Here is an 18,919-nt window from a genome sequence, read left to right as displayed (position 1 = left end):
AGTTCTAAGCCTCAAAAGACCTTGCACACTTCCACTCTCTTTCAGACCCTTGCCTCTTCCATGAGAACAGGCCAGTGCTAGCCTGCTAAGTGTGACAGATGAATGGGGCTAGGCCCAGTCATCCCAGCTAAGGTCATCTTAGACCAGCAGCCCCCAGTCAATCTGTCAAATGCCTGCAGATCCATGAATGAGTCTAACCAAAATCAGCTGAGCCCAGCCCAGCCCAGATCAGCTGAACTACCTATGCCACTGAGTTTGGGGGTGGGTTGCTATGCGGTAGTAACTAACTGTTACAATGATCTATGTTATATCCTTGCTAAATATGTTTAAATGGAAAACTAATCATGAGGAAAGAATCAGAAAAACCTAGAGTGTGGAACATTCTACGTTACAACTGGTCTGAATACTACAAGTCAGTATCATGAAAAACAACAAGAAAGTGAGGAGACTGTCCTAGGTAGACTAGAACAAGGGTTTTCAATCTCAGCACTGACTGACATTTTGGAATAAATATTTCTTTGTTGTGGGGGGTTGTCCTGTGTATTTTAGGATGTTTAGTAGCATCCCTGGCCTCTGTCCACTTGATGCCGGTAGCACCCATAGTTATGACAATCAAAAATATCTCCAGGCATTGCTAAATGTCCACCTTGGGGCACTGGACTTGAGAGACAGAATCAAATGCAATGTATGGACCTTGTTAAGATCTTGGATCAAACAAAAAAAGATGTTTATAAAAGACATTTTGGATGATTATAAGAATTTGAATGTGGAATTAAAGATATTGAATCATTAATTTTCCCAGATCTAAAAATAGTATTGCAGTTATGTAGGAGAATGCCTTTATCCTTAGGAGATGTACGCTTAATTAATCTGAGTGAAACTTCATAAAGTATTCAACTTACTTTCAAATGCTTCAATGGATAAAAATGTATTTTTAGAGAGATAAATCAAAGGTGACAAAATGTTAACAATTTGTGAATCTAGATGAAGAGTATACGGGCATTTATTGTATCATTCTTTTAAGCTTTGTAGGTTTGAAATTTTTCTAAATAAAACGTTGAGGGTGAAAAGTGTTAGTATCACCTCCACTGCCTGACTCTTTACTGACTTAATATGATACAAAGAGCAGGCTTGTTCTAAATGAATCTGGGTGCTCATTTTGTGTTGCCTGGACAATGAGTTAGCTCAAACCAGGGCATGAGGGGTTGAAGCTGAGGAAGGGGGCTTCTCCTAGCCTGAGGAACTGTACACAAGCTCAGCTTCTCATGGGACCACTGGCTTCCTTTCTCTTGTGTAACATCCCATGGAACCAAAAGTCTAGGTGGTGGGCAGCTTGTGTGTGTTTCCCAGACAACTTTGGTAAACGGCTGGCACCAAAATCCAGGCTGCCTGGTGCCAAGACAGTCTGGTTATTCCTTTCACTGATAAGGCTACTCTCAAACTTGCTGTATACTAGAAGGAGACCAAAGGAGGGGCAGAATTCCCTTCTCTAGAAGACCATTCTGTAAGGCCAACAGGTCAGCCAGGGACACTAAGAGGAAAGGGTCTCTCAGCCCTCCCTTCTCTTAAAGACCTTCACTTTGTAAGTTTTTCCAAAGTAAAATCTAAATTTTTGAACCTGTACCTATGATGTAGTGAAATTCAAATCATGCCCTGGTGCATTAAAGTTTAGGCAACTGTAAAGAGACCCATCTTGTAAGAGAGCTAATATTTAAAACATAGACAAAACTCAGAAACCAAAAAGGAAAATGCTGATAAATGCTTTAGTGTAAAACACTTAAAACTTTTTAATGGTAAAAACAAATATGACAACAACAACAAGAAAATACCATAAACTGAGCTAAAAGACAAATGGCACAGAAGAAAAAAATTAGTTGTAACCCAACAGAAAAAGTGTTTATTATATAAAGAGATCTTGCAGTTTTACAAGGAAAAAAATAAACAGAAAAAAGGGCAAAGAATATGAACAGATATTTCATAAAGAAAATAAGAATGGCAAGAACTACGTGGGAAAAAATACAACTTCATTAGTGCTTAGAAAAATGCAAATCGTAACAATGTGATACCATTTTTATCTATCAGATTGACAAAAGGTTGAAAGTTTGATAAAACTCAGTTTTGACAAGGGTATAAGTGAACTCATACTGTTGACAGAAATGGAACAGCTATTTGGAGATTACAATTTGGCGACATCTAACCTGATTTTTAAATATATATATATATATATATATATATATATATATATATATATATATATATATATATATATATATTTTGACCCAGCAATTTCATTTATAGGAATTTATCCTAAGATAGAGCCATACAAATTCCCAATGACACATATAAAGATGTTCATGGAAACACTGTTTATCATAACAAGTGGAAATGATTTAAATGTTCATCAATGGGGCAATGGTTAAATAAATTATGGCACATCCAATGATTAAAAGATCTCGGAAGATCTACATATGCTGACATGGAAATACTTCTGAATATTATTAAATGAATAAAGCAAGGTATAGGTGTTTAGGAAAAACTCACTCTTCCTCCTGTGTGTCTCTCCTTCACTCTCACACTACCACACTTACAACATTTCTGACACCAGATATGGGAGTTTTCCCCAAACCAAGCTATTCTCTGTGACATCAGCTGGGTGTCCTACAATTTAATTCAATCTTGACACTATCTACCTGGACACTATCCCACAGGTTAAGGGCTCAGTCCCACAAGATTGCCACCCCCTGCCACTTCAGATGCCAGTCTCAAGTAGTAGGTTCCCAGCTCACCCACAACTTCTGTCTGACTTGGCTACAAACTGGAGGGTCCCATGACTTCCTACCCCTTGGATTGAATTGTTTGCTAAAACAGCTCACAGAACTCAGAGAAACACTATGTTTATCAGTTTATTATCTAATAAAGTGCAACGTAAAGGATACGGATGAACAGCCAGATGAAGAGATACACAGGGCAAAGTCTCGGAGGGTCCGAGGGCAGGAGTGCTTCACCCTCCAATTACGTGATTGTGTTCACCTATCTGGAAGCTCTCCAAACCCCATACTATTGGGATTTTTTTAAAGTTATTTATTTATTTTTATTTTTGGCTGCATTGGGTCTTTGTTGCTGCGCGTGGGGTTTCTCTAGTTGTGGCGAGCAGGGGCTACTCTTTGTTGCAGTGTGCGGGCTTCTCATTGCGGTGGCTTCTCGTTGCAGAGCACAGGCTCTAGGTACGCAGGCTTCAGTAGTTGTGGCACGTGGGCTCAGTAGTTGTGGCACGCGGGCTCTAGAGTGCAGGCTTCAGTAGTTGTGGCCCATGGGCTTAGTTGCTCCGTGGCATGTGGGATCTTCCCGGACCAGGGCTCGAACCCATGTCCCCTACATTGGCAGGCGGATTCTTAACCACTGTGCCATCAGGGAAGCCCCTGGGATTTTTATAGAGGCTTCATCACATAGACATGATCGATTATTAATACTATTGCTATTCCTTTTTCCCTCTCTGGAGAATGGGTGGTGGGGCTGAAAATTCCAAGCTTCTAATCCTGGCTTGGTCTTTCTGGGGCCAGCCCTCATCGAGGAGCCATCCAATCGCTCACCTCACTAGAACAAAAGAGGCTACAAACCCCCAGGAAATTCAGAGATTTAGAAACTCTGTGTCAGGAAGCAGGGTCAAAGACCAAATATTAGAACAAAAGATGCTCCCAGTGTTCTTATCACTTAGGCTTTACAAGGGTTTTAGGAGCTCTGTGCTGGAACTGTGGCACAGAGCTCCTAAAATACACAGTTCAATGTATTTATTTTCTATTATCTCACAATAGGACACTGTATAGTATATGATCTGCTTTGTGGAAAAATGGTGTATATATATTATATATCCCTATGTGGAAAAAATATACAAGAAATAGTTAACAGTGCTTACCTTGGGATAAAAGTGGAAAGATTTTTCTTTCCATTTTAAGCCTTTTTGAAGTTCGAATTTATTTTCATTATGGTGGTGTTTTACTTTTACAATTAAAAAAACATACACAGATTGCGCCTTGAAACAACTTTTAAAATGTCAATCAGTGCCCCTTCTGATACTTCTGTAGAAAATATTTAAATTACTGAAACAGGATGAGGCCGTGTATAGGCAAGTTGATTTTAGCTGGGGATGCAAATATGCAAATAGTATTGAACCACTGCAACTAGGTATATGATTTTTAGAACCTAGTTAGGCTGGATCAGAGCAGTTAGCAACTTTCTTAGGCCGTCTTGGGTCATTCACCTTTCTAAAATTGCTCAGGCCAAGCCATTAGCAAGACTCCTGTTGGAAAGCCACCATAGCCAGCAAGAAAAAAACAGTGTGACAGGAAATTTTCTTTCTCCCTCTCTCCTGAGTTTTTTCAGGAACGTACAAGTTAAGATATAAACATGACTCAAAAGTACTAAGATATGGGGAAAATTTGCAAAGGCATTTGGATGATTCTTGCTCTTTATAAATGCTCCACATTTGCGACTGGCTGAGTCTCTTTTTAAAACACCCCAGGTACTAATCTGAGAGGACAGCCTCTATCAGGGGAACATTTTCTGTTCCCAGTGAAGTGGCACATTCAGTTCCTGGTGCAGGCTCACTTAATTCCTATTAGTCATTTCATAGCTGTATCTTAGGAAGAGAAAAATCTCAAATACTTTTGGGTGATTTCACAAGTAAACTAAAAAAACCATCCCTCTTTTCTCACAGTTCCCATTTGTTTACAAATTTCAAGTCAATAAAACATGTCTACCTTTGTGGATATTTCTCTGCTGATGTACCTACCTGATTTCCACTCTACTTGTGTGCCTAGATTTATTGCTGTAACATAGCAGGTGGATGCTGGGCCCACCCACCCACCCCCGCCCCAGTTTGCCATTGAATAGATGGTGCATTTTTTTCTTTTGTGGTTTATGACTCTAAGGTTGTTCTGGGACACTGCTTAAAAACACAGGTCACTACCAAGTGAGACACTGGGTCTGATCAAGGTTTGTTTGTTATTTTCTAGGTTGTTTAAGGACATTAGATGAATGCTTAAATTTGTTATTGAACAGTTGCCATGAATACTGAAGATGCACATACGGGATTATTATTGTAGGTTGGTTTGTGACAGCTGGCCCTGATTTAGTTATTTCCTCAAGAAGACACTTTGAACAATTATTTAAATGCCTCCCCTCTGCAATTATAATAATAATGATGATGATGATTTTGCAACTGAATATGCAATTCAGGATGCATACACTCAACTACTGTTTTTAGCTTGCTTTTCTTTCTACATTGATGTCAGCTGCTGTTGTCAGGATTATTGAAGAACAGAGAACCATTTTTCTATTGAGGGTCACCGAACTACAAGAAAAAAGTAATCCGGGGCCAACACAGGAAGTTATAAGAAAAATAATTATTATAGTTAGCATGTAAGGACTGCTAACCGTGAGCAAGAATTTTTTTCTCCTTGGAGGAAAAAAATATAGCATTTTCAGAACTTATCTGCTTTTAAAATTAACAAAATATCTTATTTAATAATTATAAATAGCTGACAATGGTTTTGTTCTATAGCGTAGTCAACTAAGGAGCCAGGAGTGGGAAAGATGGTGAAATAGAGGAGAGAAGTATGTGTTGTGGGTAAGCAGGAGACAGTACAGAGTAAAAAAAATGGAATCAGATGGAGAAGGAACAGGAAGATGCAGAGGGCCAAGACAGATAAACAAGGGGTAAGAGGAATAAGACAGAAAGACAGTAATAAGGTGGGAGAACAGGTGAAGGAGATAGCTAGGCAGGAAGAGAGAGGAAGGGGAGGAGAAAGATGAATAAACAAAGGGGACGACAGACTGAGTAGTGTAGGGGGTTTTGAAAAAAGCATTTAGATTTGTTTTTAAAATGAATGTGGGACCTCTAGAATGTGGCATTTATACCACCATCACCTGTTACCAATTCTCTTTGAAATGCTGATTCACTATTGTTCACAACTCTAAGCACTAAAATCATTTTAATTGTAGACCTGGTGGATAAGGTGGGAAAGTTGAAATGGAAACGTTACAAAGTGGATGTCCAAGCTAGCTGCCATTGCAGTATCTGATTTTTGGAGACTGACTTCTCAGGAGAAATTCCAAAGGGAGGAGGAGAGCTCAGCTGTCAGTTATAGGCAGCTTCTTGCCTGCCACTCTCCTAAGATTTAAGGGGAAAAAGTTCTCAACCATAGAAATGTGCTCATCAGAGAATCCCATTGTAAGGCTGGTTATTTTTTGGGCTATGAGAGCAGTGTCTCCAACAATAAATCAGATAAAATTAGGCCAAAGGCCAGAGGTTCTCAAACTTTGTACTATATATTTAGTAAGTGGCATTGCTAAAAATTGGTTGTGGAAGTGGGGGGAGAAGGAGATCATTTTGAACTTATTTGGAAATATACTGGAAGAAAATAAATCAAAATGATCAACATGGTAAGAAAGTCTCTATAAAAATTTACATTTGATAAATACTTTGACCTGATTCCAACAGCTGGTGTCTCTTTGAAGACAAACTTCAGTTGATATCCTCAGATGGATCTCAGATGGGGAACCAGGAGAAATAGTTTGCTTCTTTTCTGCTCATTTGTTCTATGATATAGCTCAGTTCAGTCCCTTGTCCCGCTGGACATCCCTGTGCTCCCTTACTTTTTGGCTTGTTCGGGTTCTCTTTTCTAGTGTGCAGCCACCTAGAATTTGCTATCACCATGTTCTCTTATTTCTGTTATTCCCCAGTTCCCTCTGTCCAGTTCTCTTTGTTTCAGTAACACTAGAACTTATTTAACCTGCCCATCACCTATGTTAATATTCTTAAGGAGAAAAGGTAGGGACTTCCCTGGTGGCACAGTGGCAAAGAATCCACCTGCCAATGCAGGGGACACGGGTTCGAGCCCTGGTCCGGGAAGATCCCACATGCCGCGGAGCAACTAAGCCTGTGAGCCACAACTACTGAGCCTGCGCTCTAGAGCTCGCGAGCCACAACTACTGAGCCCCCGCATGCCGCAGCTATTGAAGCCTGTGTGCCTACAGCCTGTGCTCCACAACAAAGACAAGCCACCACTATGAGAAGCCCGTGCACTGCAACGAAGAGTAGCCCCCGCTCACTGCAACGAAGAGTAGCCCCCGCTCACTGCAACTAGAGAAAGCCAGCACGCAACAACAGACCCAACGCAGCCAAAAATAAAATAAATAAATAAATGTATTAAAAAAAAGAAAAGGTAGAGGAAGCTGGACGTCCCCAATCAGCCCCATCCTTTCATGCCAGGTAACATAGTTATATTTCCATTTACAGTGTCCTTCTGGAGCCAAAGCTTTCTAACCTAGGAAGGGATCCTAACAGGATGACTTTCACGTGAAATAGAAAGAAAACCCACAGGAGCCAACGCCTTTAGACCTATGGGATTATCTCTAGATGATTCTACTATGTTCTGGAGATAGCTTTAATAAGGAAATACGGTATTTGGCCTTTGGCCTTACGGAGATAATGCTACTGCTAACCACGACTATGACCATCATTATGACCTTATATTTTATAGGCTAATTCTTTCTGAATGCTTTGTGGATTAACCTGTTTAATATCTGACTACTTGGTTGTGAGCTCCTTAATAGCTAGGTGTATGCCAGCACCTGGCACATAGGAGGTGCCCAACAAGTGTTTACTGAATGGATGGATGAAAGTTTAAGCAGTACAGGCAATGAAAGTGAGAGCAGGCAGGACGAAGCAGGGGGAAAATGAGAGGAGCAAGTTCTGTCTCCTCCTTTACAAAGACCAGGTTGAGCCCCGACAGTGGTGATGGGACAAATGCACTGAAAGATTCTGACTTGATGAATCCCCTTAACTTCAAACGTTTCTACCCAGAGGGCTGGGATACTTCTTTTTTGAGCCACTTTCACTTTCCGCAAAAGGCCTTTTGGTTCCAAATACACTAGGAATCAGTGTTAATTGCTTTTTGGAATATTATTTTGTCAGCTTCGTTTAGATGTGGTAATTTGCAAAGCAACCCCCAGCAGTTGACAGTTCATCCATAGCTGTGTGGTGTTCAGACATTTCCTGGGATTCCTGCCCACCGCCTAGGCAGCTGGCAGTGTTCGCCAGGATCTGTGCTCACCTGGGATTAACTTGGAGCCAGTAGTGCTTTCTTGTGTCTGGGATTTTTAAAACTCTGAAAGGGTGAAGGCCCAACCCTACTTAATCCAAAAAATGGAAGTATACTAACTCATAATTTAAAAATTAGCAGGTGCTTAAAGATCATCTAGTCCACACTTGGTGGAAGAGGAAATTGCAGCTCTGACAGATTCAATGACAAGGTCAGTTGCTGGTAGCTGGGAGGCCAGGTCTAGAATCTGTTTCTTTGTGTGGCACCAAACTGTGAGCTGGGGTCCTCTGGATTTACGCCTGTGTGGATGTAAGTGTTTAAGTTACTATTTGTTTCTTTCTGAAGCTCTTTTCCCTGACCAGAGACTTCCTGGTCCTCCTTCACACATGCTTCAAGGTCACAGCCCAGATCAAAGTGTTTACAAAAAAACTAGGCACTTATGAGAGGATTCATTGCCAGTTCCTGCACTCCCTGTGCCCTGGCTTCAACCAAGCTCAGCAAACCAAGGGAGGGATAAAGTGGTCTCTGGAACCAGGAATTTCTAGGTTTGGATGCCAACAGGCAAAAGGATGAATTCTGATTTCTCCAGCAAGCTGAGGCTGCTGCTGCCACCTTCTGGGAGAAGACAGACCTGAGCTTCATACCTGAAGCTAGTCTCAGTGTTCACCTGAGGAATAGTGTGAGGAATAAATGTCTGTTGTTTAAACTGCCCAGTTTATGATATTTTTGTTAGAGCGGTCCAAGTTGACTAAGACACAAATTGGTACGTAGGAGTGGCGGTGCTGCTGTAACAAACACCTAAAACTATGGAAGCAGCCTTGGAACTGGGTAACGAGCAGAGGCGGAAGATTTCTGAGGTGCCTGCTACACAAAGTCAGTATTGCTATGAAGGGACTCCTAGAGGCAATTCTGGTGAGATCTCAGAAAGAGGAGAGCTGGAGAGACTGCTTCCATCTCCTCAGAAAATAAAAATAACCATGAACAGAATGTTGGTAGAAATATGGACAATAAAGGCCATTTTGGTCTCAGACAGAAAAGAGGAACATGTTATTGGAAAGTGGAGGCAAGATGATTCTTGTTATAAAGTGTCGAAAACTTGGCTGAATTATGTTCATGTTCTAGCATTTTGTGGAAGGTAAGAACTTGCAAGTGATGAAATTGGATATCTAGCTGAGGAGATTCCTAAGCAAAGTGTTGAAGGAGCTGTTTGGTTCCTCCTGACTGCTTGCATAGCAAAATGTAAGAAGAGAGAAATGAATTGGAACTGTTGAGCAAAAAGAAACCAGAACTTAAAGATCTGGAAAATTCTCAGCCTGTCCATACTACTAAAAATGAGAAAGCATGACTGACGGACTTCTTGGATTTTACACAGAGCTATTCAGTTGGCACATAAGCTATTCTTCAAGACAAGGAAAGAATGACACTGAAGGCAATTCAGCAATCAGGGTTTCAAAAGGTGAGGTGTGTGGGGAGGAATCACCTCAGTTTCAACAGGCCAGACAGCCTCCAACCAAAGTCCTGGGAGTGAGGCCACCTGGAGCCTACAAGCTGTGACCACCACCTGGTAGAGCCCTGGGTGGGTGTGTCTCTGGCCTGGCAGAGCTCCTGGGGCAGGACTACTCCAGGGGGGTCCAGAAGGCAGAGCATCATGCCAAAGGGATTATTCTCTAGCCTTAAGATCTCATGGAGTTTCCTTTGCTAGGTTTTAGACTTGCTTGGGATTCATTATTCCTTCCTTCTTTCCTCTTTCTCCCTTTTGAAATGGGAATGTCTATCCTAGTCTGTTTGGTTTACAGGTTCATAGCTAGAGAGGAATTTTGCCTCAGAATGAGTCTCACTCATATCTGATTTAGATGAGACTCTAGACTTTAGAGTTGATGCTGGAATAAGTTAAGACATTTGGGGCTGTTGGGATGGAATGGGTTAGGGTTACTATGTATGTATTTTGTATGTATTTTGTCTGTGAGGACATGCATTTTGGGGGCCAGGGGTGAAAGTAAGAAGTTGGCTGTCTACAAACAAGGAAGAGGGCCCTCACCAGATACCAAATCTACTGATGTCTTGATCTTGGACTTCCCAGCCTCCAGAACTGTGAGAAATAAATGTGTGTGGTTTAAGCCACCCAGTCTATGGTATTTTTGTTATAACAACCTAAACTGGATAAGACAGTGAGTGAGAAGAAATTCAGGAGGAACTAAGAGATTCAATTCAGGAAATATTTCTGGAGTATTTACTATGTGCTAGTTATAGAGGATTTAAAGAAGAATGATGTAGGTATAGACCTAAAAAGTTTCCATTAATTATGTTAGGGAAAAAAGTGACTGAGAATTAGGTACTTGGGTTCTAGATTCAGATCTGCAAACAGCCCAGTTGTACAAATGACCTTAGATGTGACATCGGACATATTTGGATATTAGTTTCTTCATCTGTTGCATAATAATATTGTGAAGGGAAATTCTTCTTTTTACAGCAGAACTTGCCTAGGACATAGCACATTGAGTACTGCGTTGTGCGTCAACTCTCCTAACCAGCTGGAAGTTGTTAAAGAAACCATGAACTTTGAATGATCCTTTGAATGAGCTAAAGCAAGACCCTTACAGGACCTATCTGAGGACTTTTTTTCCTGACCAATGAAGTATGGGGCTTGTTTTAAGCAATCATGTACAAAGCTGTGGATATATTCCAGCCTATTTAGAGTATTTGTTTAATCTTTAATTAGTGTAACACACCATGATACCCCTTCCTAAAAATTAAAAACACCTTCTTTTCCCCCTCAGTCAACTGGTATGTTCCTTTGCCTGGAAATAAATAAAATCGGCTGGATTTGCTTTGCTTTTTAACTATTATTTGACCATATCTTTTTTTTTTTAATTTTTTATTTGACCATATCTTATATTTGAATAGCACTTTGCAGTTTACTAAGTCTGTTCCCACCTGAGAGGAATGGGATGCAATCCAACAGGATGGGCTTTTGAAACAGAGAGATTCTGGCTCTGTTACTGACTAGCTATATTGCCTTGGATAAGTTACTGTAACAGTTAGGGTCCCAGCTGGAAACAGATGGCATTCTCAAATTGGGTAATTTGAGAGGTTTAATAAAGGGACTATTTATAAAGATGTGAGAACATACTGGGAAACCACAGGGAGCAGGGGAGGGGGTGGTTACTGGAACCCAGAACCAGAGAGAGTAGTGTGGAGAGGCCACTTGGGAGGACTTGTGACCTTTGGTTGAAAGGGCCAGTCAGCCCACTGTGTATACAGGCAGGGAGTCAGAGGAAGGGATACCCCAACCTCACGCTCTTCCCTCCCATGTATCTGGAGGGACAAACCAAAGATAACAAACAATTATTTAACCTTTCTGAGTCTTATATTTCTCATTTGTGAAAAAGGGCATAATAATATTTCTCAGAGTTTTTGTGAGAATTAAATGAGAACTTACAGTAGACGAGCTAGGCCCTCTTCCTTCACTTGATCTTCAAAACCTCCCTGTGAAGTAGACAGATTTTATTAAAACCACTTTAGAGTTGTGGAAAATGAGACGCTGAGAAGTTAAGTGACTTTCCCAAGTCTCATAGCTAGAAAAGTATCAGAACTGGGACTGCAAACAAGATTTTTGAGTATACTCTGGGTTTCTTTCACTAGACTGTTCTGTACCCCTTGATCCCCTTCTGCAGAAGGCTGCCACAGATGGTTTCTTCTTTCTAGAGCTGCTATACTCAGAGCTATGCTGACTCTGCTGTTTAGGGGAAAACTGATTGACCCAGGAATCAGTGAGTAAGCCAAAAAAAAAAAGCACTGATTGGGTATATATGAAGAAGGTCAAATGCCTATGAGGTGGTTTGATATAAGTCTCTGACCAATATAGATCCCCATATCAGATGCTTGACAATCACCTGGATATCTATTAGGTATCCCCTATATACCACATTGAAGTCGGAATTCTTGATTTCTCCTACCTCAAAACTGTTCTAACCCCAAATCTTCCCCTTTCAATAAAAGCACCACTAGCTACTCAGTGGTGCAAATACAAAACCCAGGAGTTATCCTTAATTCTTTCCGTTTCTTCCTGCCTTCCCTCCCTCATCAGCAAGTCTAGTTGACTTTACTTCCAAAATACAGCCCAATTCAACCATTCCTCTCCATCTCCTGTTAGTGCAAGCCACCATCATTTCTTGCCTGGCTTAACCTCCTGTCGAGTCTCCTCCCTTCCACTCTTCCCTCTCTCCAACCCATTTTCTGTTTTGCAGAGTGATCTTTACAAAATGTAAAATGGATCACGCTACTCCTTGGCTTGAATCCCCGCACAGGTCTCCCCTTCACATTTCCACGTCACGACTCCTTACCGTGACTCTTAGGGCCCTACTTGTTCTGACTCCCGTCTCCCTCTTCATCACTACGCTCCCACCACACTCTCTTCTTTCTTTTCTTTAACAACCCCTTCCCTGCCTCAGGCCCATTGCACTTGCTTATTCTCTCTTCCCAGAATGTTTTTTGTCCAGCCTTTGCATGGTTGGCACTTTTTCACTGAACAGGTATCAGCGCAAATATTACCTTCTTAGAGACACTTTCCTTTACCATCCAATCTAAATATTACTCCAGTGTAGTCTCTTCCTAGCACCTAAAATGCACAGACCAAAATTATCTAGTTGACTTATTATATTTATTATATGTTGCCCTGCCAGAATGTAAGCTCCCTGAAAGCAGGGCCCTTGTCTGGCTTTTCTGTTTGTCCCTGCCTCCCTAGCATCTAGGACAGGGCCTGGCATGTCACAGCCTCTCAATAAATCTTTTATTGCAGGAAAAGATAGTGAATGGGGACAAACCGAATATAATCAGTTACTCTCTCTGGGAAGTGTTTACTAGGAGAAGCATGTTGAGACATCATCAGAGAGTAAAAGGTGGTTTCTTTTAGATGACAAGATAACTGGATTACTAGAGCTGTTGATCCCCGAAAAATGATGATCCATTGTCCAGTTCTCCATGAGGCCATCAATATATTAATGTAGGGGAACTAGAGACATTAAATGGCTGCTGACAGTTTCCAGACCTTCCCCATGTATCCTTACAATAAACCCCATAGACTAAGGCAATGCCCCAGAGGCAGTGGAGGTAAATGTGTACCCGTAGGAGATCTGAGGTACGGCAGACTCCTGAAGATTTTAAAATTTCTTTAGTCTTCTATTTTATCTTAACATTTATACAAATTTGGGGTTCAGTATCATAATATATCTACGAATTTAAAGCATTTGTATGTTAACATATCTATCTGTATTTATGTTAACATACGAATGCTTTAAATTATTTTACCATTTGTAAAATCTGTGCTGCAGGAAAGCCACGCTATCCTGGGTCTTTACATTCTCTGTGGCAATCATACCTCAGGGATACATTTTTGTCGTCTGAGAAGTTCTGGCATTTTTTTTCCTTTGCAACCCAAGTACTCTTTTAGCACAATTAATTCATTCTTCAGTAAATATTTATTGAACATCCACTATATGCAAGACACTCTAAAAGGACTAAGGATACAACTGTGAACAAGATATGCATGACTCCTACCTTCATGGGAGTTACAGTTTAGGGAGAGAGAATGAGAAATAAACAGGAAATAAAAATATATTGTGGGACTTCCCTGGTGGCGCAGTGGTTAAGAATCTGCCTGCCAATGCAGGGGACACAGGTTTAAGCCCTGGTCTGGGAAGAGACCACATGCCGTGGAGCAACTAAGCCCGTGCACCACAACTACTGAGCCTGCGCTCTAGAGCCCACGAGCCACAACTACTGAGCCTGTGCTCTAGAGCCCGTGAGCCACAACTACTGAGCCTGTGCTCTAGAGCCCGCGAGCCACAAATACTGAGCCCGCGTGCTGCAGCTACTGAAGCCCATGCGCCTAGAGCCTGTGCTCCGCAACAAGAGAAGCCACCGCGATGAGAAGCCCACGCACCGCAACGAAGAGTAGCCCCCAATGGCCGCAACTAGAGAAAGTCTGCACGCAGCAACAAAGACCCAACGCAGCCAAAAATAAATAAAATCTAAAAAAAAAAAAAAAAAATTAGAAAACATATATTGTGATGTTTGCTAAGATAAGGAAGGAAACTCAGGGGGACAAGGGAAATGTAAAAAAAATGGCACCTAACCCCGAAATAGGTGATGAGGACTGATTTTCCAGAATGAAATAATCTGAAAAACAAGCAGAAGTTAGCCAGGTGAAGAATGGGGGAGAGTATTCCTGGCTTGGTTTAGACTAAGCCCTGGAGACCAGAGAGAGCACAGAATTTATAGGAGCCAATTCAGTGTGTTAGTTTAGTGTGGCTGGAGTAGGGAGTGCAGAGGAGAAAGAGAAGAGAGAAGCTAGAGAGGTAATCAAGGCAGGATATGAAAGGCCTATGCTAAGGACTTGCAGTGTTACCCAAAGGGAACAGAAAGTCACTGAAAGTCCGAGAGAGTCATCTTAGGAAGAACTGACTTATGTGTGTTTCTAAAAAAGATCACTCAGGGACCATAATTCTGTGTCTGGAAAAGAACAAGGACTCGACTTACATTAGGGTAAGAGGTGTAATTAGCAAATTTGGAGCCCCAAACTAATTGAACCGAGTCACCATCTTAATCTCTTCCCCTTAAAAGTATCTCTTTCCCCCCCCAAATAACCACTAATCATCTTTGGAACTAATCAGCCTTCTCTGGCCTCTTCCACTGTCTCTGGACTCCTAACTTCATTGCTGGGATTATAGCATTCCCTCAAGGAACAAATACTTTCCCAGCATGCTGGAACACAAAAAGCACATGTGATTTTAAAGGTTAACATATTGTGGGCTTTCTATTTGGCATTCTCCATCTGACATGCTAGTGGAGGCTACTACTAAGTTTTTCTCTGTGGAAACAGGAAGTCAGGAAAGGATCTGAGGAAGTTTGGGCAGGTTAATGATTATAACGGGAAAAAGAATACAATTATAGGACTGAGGTGTTTCAACTCACTTGGTCATTCACTAAAAAAACCCTTTGCTTGAGTTTTTCCGTTGGTCAGGTGGAGATGAAGACGCTGTGCAGGCTTCCAGGGGTAGAACCACTTAGCGAGAGAAGGGTACTTTGGTAATGCAGTGGCTAAGCCAAGGAATAAACATGCACAATGCTGACCAACAGGTATTTGATGGGAACATTATCTAAAGCTGCTAGATATTTAGAGCAAGTGTTCATTTTTAGATAAGGAGCTGGTATGATGCCCATATGGCATTCAGAGCACATGGGCTGTTATTCCCTCTGTGGTCATTTTCTTGAAACTCTCTGTCCCTTGCTCTTTCAGAATTTGGGGGCTAAATATCAGTCAGTTAAAAGTAGGTAGATTTACCAGCTGTAAGAATGATGACACCCAGCTTCCCAACTCCTTTAGGATTTTTCTGGTCTGTGGGTGAATGTCATGACTGAGCAAACCAATTGCGCGAGATGCGTATGAGAGGGCTCACAACAAATGCTTACAACGAAGGGCATCACAGACTGAAAACTGAACAGGACGAGAGGACACACGAGCATTTCCTTTTCCTGTCTCCATGTGACTCTGGAACGGGGCGGGGGGGGGGGGACAAGACGTTTAAAACCAGGACAACTCCAGAAGGAAAGGCCATTAGCTATTCCACTGCCATTCCCTTCAGTGCTGTTTCCTTACACAATTTAGAAACTGGAGAGAGCAGTGGTTTCCAAAGTCTCAAAGGCGTCCCTTCTCCAACTTCTTCTCATTTTCCCTTCCTGGCCCATAACTACAATTTATTTTTTTCATAATGTTTTTGGCTTTCCCCTTACCTCAGCTTTCAAGAAAAGTCATTTGAGACATTCCTCTCCAAGCCCCACTGGAGAGCCCCTCAGATGCTCACACTCCAGTCCCAGTTTCCGCCAGTCAGTCTTTCAAGAGGGTTCAGCGGTGGAGACCCCCAGAGTGAGTCGCCGACCCGCGCGCGACTCACCGCTTCACGCAGGAGTAACGACGCGAGACCGGGAGAGCTGACGGCCCAGGCGGGCCGTGGCTCCTTTAAGAGCAGGCCCCGCCCCTCCCCCTCCCGGCGCGGCTGGCGGTCGGCGGCGGCCGCTACGGTGCTGACAAGATGGCGGCTGGCGGGGCTCTTGCTGCGGCGCCCGAGTGCCGGCTTCTGCCCTACGCGCTACACAAGTGGAGCTCCTTCTCCTCCACCTACCTTCCCGAGTAAGTGCCTGGCCCTGGGCTCGGGCTGCCCTACTCCTCGGCGTAAACACGGCTGGGCCAGGGGGGCCGTGGAGGGCAGCCGCGTCGAGAGGCCCAGGCAGGGCCTGGTGAGAGGGGACGCGCGGCCTCCGGAGTCTCAGTCCAGCCGCCGAGAGCGTTGCCCGCCCCCGCCTCCGGGAGGGGTTAGGATACAGAGTGCGAGATTCGGGTGGAAGGGGCAAGGTGTGTGGCGGGGCCGAGGCGCGTAGGACAACGGGGAGCCAGGTGATGCGGCGGCCGGGTTTGGGGGTTGAGAAGGGCTTGGGGGCGGGCGGCTCAGGGAGGTGGAGCAGGAGTTGGGGCTTTCGGGACTGGACGGCGGGCAAACTGGTGAAGATGTCTAAGGGCGTCCGAGGTGGTGGGAGACGGGGGACGGTTCAGTCGATTGCTGCCGGGACAAAGTGTAAAGCTGAGGAAGAGTGACTGTTCCTGGGGGAGGGGGGTGGTGGTCATTAAAAGCGATTAGCTCCAGGGGAGTGGTAAAAGTCACCGACGGCTGAGGAGTTGTGGAACCTATCTGTGCAAGTGGGGAGACGTTGTAGGATTTGCGGAGGGTATCTTTTCCGGCTGGTAGTTCTGAAAAAGGATAGAGAGAGAGCAGGAGGGACATTACAGAGGAGTTCCATTATATGATGGCTCAGAGCATGGATTTATGTAGACACAGACCAGTTTCCCAGCCCGGAAACTCAGATATAGACAGAAAAGTATGACTTTAATGAATTTGACTTCCAACACTCGTTTGGTCTGGATCCCCAATTTAGGTGTTAAAAAGAGTTCCAGTGCGTTACAGAAAAACCGTGCGTTTTTCTGTAGCAAATTGCTTCTGAAATGCTGACAGTACTTTCATTCAGTATTTGCTTATGTCTGAGAGAAGGAGCAGATCGAACTCCACTTTTACATACTGATAGAGAAACTGGCTTAGTAGAGTTTTAAGATCTGTGCAGACCCTGAAGAAAAGTGCTAGCTGTCCCCCGGACCGTCATTTTACAAGTCCAGGAATGATTTTATGAACAAAACAAGTTACAAATAATATATTTTTGTTACTGAACAAAGTGACTAGATATGTGACGCATACTCAAAAGTTTTCCACCTATATTTCAAAAATTCTTCACATTTTCTCCAATTTGATTTCTCTGGTCAAATCAGTCAAAAATCTAAAAATGGAGCTGTGACCAGGAGAATCTAACTCTCTTGACTGCCAGCCCATTGTCCTATTCTCCAGGTCAAGGGTTGGCAGTCAGGCCTTCAGTAGGATGTGGTTCAGTGACGGGTGCCAGGTGATCTGTGGCCTAATCTGGCCTGTGTGGCCTGCTGATGGCGGCTGTATGGCTGTGTCCCTGATTGATGCTGGCATCCAGCTTTTAATGTGAGAGTGAACCAGGTAAACATTCTAGCCCTCAGCTGGAGTTGAAATGTGGCCCTAGGTACTTGACTTCTGATTTTCAGGGCTTAACAAGTTGTTGAGTCTGAAGGTAATCAACATTTTTCTATACCCAGGTTAGGATTACAGATAGTTGGGAACTGGAAGGGCATTGTTTGATCTAATAACTCTGGAGATATTTTCCTGGTCTTAAGTTAGACTACTTCCAGGGTTTCACTCCTTAAATTTCTGTCGTAGGGGTGAGACTTGGATATCACAAGTCCCATCCGAGTTATGAATAAAAAAGAAAGAGTACATTTCAAGCAGGAAATGATTTAGTGGGATGGCAACTTTACTTTTTTTTTTAACATCTTTATCGGAGTATAATTGCTTTACAATGTTGTGTTAGTTTTTGCTGTATAACAAAGTGAATCAGCTATATGTATACATGTATCCCCATATCTCCTCCCTCTTGCGTTTCCCTCCCACCCCCCCCATCCCACCCCTCTAGGTGGTCACAAAGCACCGAGCTGATCTCCCTGTGCTATGCGGCTGCTTCCCACTAGCTGTCTGTTTTACGTTTGGTAGTGTATATATGTCCATGCCACTCTCTCACTTCATCCCAGGTTCCCCTTCCCCCTCCCCGTGTCCTCCATTGACAGATGAATGGATAAAGAAGATGTGGCACATATATACAATGGAATATTACTCAGCCATAAAAAGAAATGAAATTGAGTTATTTGTAGTGAGGTGGATGGACCTAGAGTCTGTCATACAGAGTGAAGTAAGTCAGAAAGAGAAAAACAAATACCGTACGCTAACACATATATATGGAATCTAAAAAAACAAACAAACAAACAAAAAAGAGTTCTGATGAACCTAGGGGCAGGACAGGAATAAAGAGGCAACTTTACTTTGACTTATGTCTCGTTATCCTGGCGCCAGATTTGAAGTGGGCAGCATTCTAGTTTTGGAGTTAGAAGGCAGCCGTTTGAAATAGGAGAAATCTGTTGTTACGGTTTTCTCAAGTATATTTGTAAACTAGTATTTAGTGCATATTTAACTCTCAAACACTTTCATTTACAGTGTTTTTAGTCTTTATAATATTCTGTTCACTTATCCAGTATAGTTTTTATTTTAAAGCACTAAACTATTATAACAGAGGAGTAATCTGAACTTTTTCTTTAAAGGAGTATAGTTGAGTATTATGGAGCTTGAGTTTGAGAGTTT

General features: G+C 42.6%; 1 protein-coding gene and 1 long non-coding RNA gene across 3 annotated transcripts in view; one reads left to right on the top strand and one right to left on the bottom strand.

Moving 5' to 3' along the window:
• Positions 1–16,115, bottom strand: part of LOC118900831 — a 31,673-nt gene extending 15,558 nt beyond the window's left edge. The window contains exons 1-2 of the long non-coding RNA XR_005021234.1: positions 15,894–16,115; positions 11,542–11,588 (exon numbers count right to left, since the gene is read on the bottom strand). This is a non-coding gene — a long non-coding RNA (uncharacterized LOC118900831). The remainder of the gene's footprint in view (positions 1–11,541; positions 11,589–15,893) is intronic.
• MKLN1 (muskelin 1) overlaps positions 1–18,919 on the top strand; it is a 359,471-nt gene that overhangs the window by 151,444 nt on the left and 189,108 nt on the right. Inside the window, exon 1 of one of the 2 annotated variants that reach the window (XM_036863621.1) lies at positions 16,141–16,290. The exons of the other annotated variant lie outside the window; for it this stretch is intronic. Within the exon in view, the coding sequence (XP_036719516.1) occupies positions 16,193–16,290 (98 nt within the window). The 5' untranslated portion in view covers positions 16,141–16,192. Of the gene's footprint in view, positions 1–16,140; positions 16,291–18,919 lie in introns of those variants that run through there. 2 annotated transcript variants of the gene reach the window in all.

The sequence above is a fragment of the Balaenoptera musculus genome, chromosome 9, assembly GCF_009873245.2.
Source record: "Balaenoptera musculus isolate JJ_BM4_2016_0621 chromosome 9, mBalMus1.pri.v3, whole genome shotgun sequence".
Classification (NCBI taxonomy): Eukaryota; Metazoa; Chordata; class Mammalia; order Artiodactyla; family Balaenopteridae; genus Balaenoptera; species Balaenoptera musculus.
The sequence above is the reverse complement of the archived record's forward strand: the minus strand, read 5'-3'. Positions and strand labels throughout refer to the sequence as shown.